We start from the raw sequence: 4,342 nt of genomic DNA, 5'->3' as shown, positions 1-4,342 counted from the left end.
TAAACGATAATCCATTCTAACTCTTAGTATCCCTTTCACATATAGATTTTCAGATATGAATAACTGGTAACAAGTCATGCACATAGCAAATTGGTCCACTCTCTTCCCACTTTGTTGCCCACATGTGGCATTGTGGTTTCTTCCAATTTATATATTCTACCTAAAAAGGCACTCTCACTCCACTCAATTTCAACACAAAGTCCTGCGCAAAAGGCCTGGCTTTACTACTGGGTTCTGTAATGTAATTCCTACCCTGTATAGTTCTTTCTTTTAGTAAATCTTATGTGAGACACTTACAGCTTAAAAAGGCCCATATTTGGTCCTTGCTAATAAATGTTTGGCATGTGCACAGTCTTCAAAAGAGCACGGTTAGCCCTTGTTAAGGGCAACGTACACTAGAGGGAACAATATGGTCCATGTTCCAATAAGAGAGTAGCACAAGCTGATAAGAAAAAGTTATTGGGTAAGATGAGCACTATAAAGAAACAAATTGGCCCACATATTAGTCAGGAGGCCAAGTGAATCCCTTTAAGTTCTCTAAATCTCGCAAAGGGAACAAAATCCCATGCTTTCTAAATTTGTTTCACAAATTTATTACTTTCTCTCAGGGTACATTGATTTTCAGTTGACTTGATATCAGGGTCTTTAAATCAAATCTAACTTATTATGTTTTTCTGTCATATAGAAGCCTGAGCAAAACAATAACAGGTGATCATAAGGGAAATTAATCCTCAATGTCATTTTAAAATACAAACAGCCTTATAACTCCAAAATCTGCTCCATTCATAATAGCTATGTTGCTATTATATTCTCCCCAAAGAGCAAACAAAAATGAAAACAACATGGTAACTTATTAAGATAAGACGCTGCCTATGCAAACACAGGTGGCTTATGGTTTTCTTCATATACATATTTATGGACATTTTAGATAAAAATTCTTTACCCTCTTTAAAATATAAATATACATGCATGTATAAATGGATATGTGTAATATATCATTTATAAATTTGTGTAAACACACACACATACATATCAGGAACAGAAGAGGATAACCAAGTTTCAAAATGTGAGGAGTCCTAAATGAATGGAGCTCAATTCTTGTTAAGCCTTATAACACAGGTTAACTCACTGTCACTCTCTTACCATGGTTTTACATTGTGAAATTACAAATTGTGATCAGTGATATGAACAACTCCCCTCTGCACTACCTCCATGATGTTATGGCAGAATATAGCAGGAGGGGCTTGCTTTAAATTGGGTTGTCAAAGACACCTTCTCTGATGAGATGACCCTTAGCTACAATCTTCCAAAAGAACAGTAATCAAAGAACAACATGAGCATTTTACAAAAGAGATTGCAATTTTAAAAAAGAACAAATAGAATTTCTGGAGATTAAGAACTCAAAAGAAGAAATTAAGAATGAAATAGCCAGCTTAGGTAATAGAGTTAACCAGATGGAGGAAAGACTCAGTGATATCGAAGATAGAAACCTGGAAATTACATGGATGGAAGAAGAAAGAAATTTGAGACTTAAAAGAAATGAAAGAACTCCACAAGAACTTTCTGACTCCATCAGAAAGAGCAATATAAGAATAATGGACATACCAGAGGGAGAAGAAAGAGAGAAGGGAACAGAGAATATATTCAAACAAATTGTCGATGAGAACTTCCCAAACTTGTGGACGGAACTGGATCCTCGAATCCAAGAAGCAAATAGAACACCTAATTACCTCAATCCCAACAGGCCTTCTCCAAGGCACATTGTATTGAAGCTGTCTAAAATCAACGACAAACAAAGAATCCTCAAGGCAGCCAGAGAAAAGAAGACGGTAACCTACAAAGGAAACCCCATTAGATTATCATCAGATTTTTCAGCAGAAACTCTACAAGCCAGGAGGGAGTGGAACCAAATATTCAAACTATTGAAAGAGAGAAATTATGAGCCAAGAATAATATATCCAGCAAAGATATCCTTTAGATATGAAGGAGGAATAAAGACCTTTCCAGACATACAGAAGCTGAGGGAATTTTCTAATACACGACCTGCACTACAAGAAATACTAAAGGAGATTATTCGACCACCATCAACAGGGACAATTTGCGGCAACCAAAACATAAAAAGGGGGAGAGTAAAGGCCTGAACCGGAATATGGGAATGGAGAAAGTAAGCGTGTGGAAGAAAATGGAATACTCTAAATATCAAACTTTCTTTTACAAAAACTTAAGGGTAACCACTCAAAAAAAATCCAGAACTGAAATATATACTGTAATAAAAGAAGAAACAGAGGGAAACATCATAGAATACCACCACACAGAAATAATAGACAACAACAAAAAGGCAAAGAAACAATGGAGACACAGTCTTTCCAGAAAACTAAAGATAGAATGACAGGAAATCCTCACATATCAATAATCACCCTAAATGTAACTGGACTGAACTCACCTATAAAAAGGCACAGAGTAGCAGATTGGATCAAAAAACTAAACCCAACCATATGCTGTCTCCAAAAGACACATCTCAGCTACAAGGACAAGCATAGACTCAAAGTGAAAGGGTGGAAATTGACACTCCAAGCAAATGGTATCCAGAGAAAATCAGGTGTATCCATACTGATATCAGCTGAAGCAGACTTCAGGGTGAAAAAGGTAACAAGAGACAAACATGGACATTTCATAATGGTAAAGGGGACTATACAACAAGAAGACATAACAGTCATCAATGTTTATGCCCCCAATCAGGGAGCACCGAAATATACCAAGCAACTACTAACAGAACTAAAGGGAGAAATTGACCAAAACACAATTATACTAGGGGACTTAAATACATCATTGACAGCTATGGATAGATCATCCAAACAGAAAATAAATAACGAAATAGCAGCCCTAAATGACACATTAGATGAAATGGACATAATTGACATATATAGAGCACTTCATCCTAAAACATCAGACTATACTTTATTTTCTAGTGTACATGGAACATTCGCAAGGATAGACCATATATTGGGACATAAAATCAGCCTCAGCAAATTTAAGAAGATTGAAATCATACCAAGCATATTCTCTGATCACAAGGGTTTGAAATTCGATATCAACTGCAAAAAGAAAGCAGGAATAAACACAAATACATGGAGATTAAACAACATACTTTAAAAGAACGACTGGGTCAAAGAAATTAGAGGAGAGATCAAAAGATACATAGAGCTCCTTTTCGGCCGGGACCACCATCTTCCAGTAATTCGTCAAAATGACCAACACAAAGGGAAAGAGGAGAGGCACCCGCTATATGTTCTCTAGGCCTTTTGGAAAACATGGAGTTGTTCCTTTGGCCACATACATGCGAATCTACAAGAAAGGTGATATTGTAGACATCAAGGGAATGGGCACTGTTCAAAAAGGAATGCCCCACAAATGTTACCATGGCAAAACGGGAAGGGTCTGCAATGTTACTCAGCATGCAGTTGGCATTGTTGTAAACAAACAAGTCAAGGGCAAGATTCTTGCCAAGAGAATTAATGTTCGTATTGAGTATATTAAGCACTCTAAGAGCCGAGATAGCTTCCTGAAACGGGTGAAGGAAAATGATCAGAAAAAGAAGAAAGCCAAAGAGAAAGGTACCTGGGTTCAACTGAAACGCCAGCCTGCCCCACCCAGAGAAGCACACTTTGTGAGAACCAATGGAAAGGAGCCTGAGCTGCTGGAACCCATTCCCTATGAATTCATGGCATAAGTGTAAAAAAATAAAAGACCTCTGTAAAAATATTTCTCTTAATTGAGGAGTGTGGCGTCCCCTCCCCCAAAGAAATATTTAAAGAAAACTTTTGTGTCCTAAAAAAAAAAAGAAAAAAAAAAGATACATAGAAACAAATGACAATGAAAATACATCCTACAAAAATTTTTTGGATGCAGCGAAAGCAGTATTAAGAGGGAAATTTATGTCATTACAGGCCAATCTCAAGAAACAAGAAAAATCCCAAATAAATAACCTCATGTTACACCTTAAAGAACTAGAAAAAGAAGAACAAGTGAAACCCAAGGTCAGCAGAAGAAAGGAAATAACAAAAATCAGAGCAGAACTAAATGAAATAGAGAACAAAAAGACAATAGAAAAAATTAATGTGACAAAGAGCTGGTTCTTTGAAAAGATTAACAAAATTGACAAACCCTTGGCTAGACTCACTAAGATACAAAGAGAGAAGACACTAATTAACAAAATCAGAAATGAAAAAGGGGAAGTTATCACGGACACCACAGAAATACAAAGGATCATCCAAGAATACTATGACGGATTATATGCCACCAAATTCAATAACCTAGAAGAAATGGACAAGTTCTTAGAAAC

At 36.5% G+C, this 4,342-nt stretch overlaps 1 protein-coding gene across 1 annotated transcript; it reads left to right on the top strand.

Annotated features, from left to right (window-relative positions):
* The first annotated feature begins 3,223 nt into the window (after positions 1–3,223).
* Positions 3,224–3,730, top strand: LOC117026053 (60S ribosomal protein L21-like). Its single transcript, XM_033112465.1, has one exon. It carries the CDS (start codon positions 3,248–3,250, stop codon positions 3,728–3,730), a length of 483 nt encoding a protein of 160 aa, XP_032968356.1. The 5' UTR covers positions 3,224–3,247.
* Positions 3,731–4,342: the final 612 nt, after the last annotated feature.

This window comes from Rhinolophus ferrumequinum, chromosome 8, assembly GCF_004115265.2.
Source record: "Rhinolophus ferrumequinum isolate MPI-CBG mRhiFer1 chromosome 8, mRhiFer1_v1.p, whole genome shotgun sequence".
In the NCBI taxonomy this organism is placed as follows: Eukaryota; Metazoa; Chordata; class Mammalia; order Chiroptera; family Rhinolophidae; genus Rhinolophus; species Rhinolophus ferrumequinum.
This window is presented reverse-complemented; position numbering and strand designations above follow the sequence as displayed.

Excerpts from the sequence above, each read along its gene's own strand:
- LOC117026053 (XM_033112465.1), top strand. The coding sequence starts at position 3,248 with ATGACCAACACAAAGGGAAAGAGGAGAGGCACCCGCTATATGTTCTCT.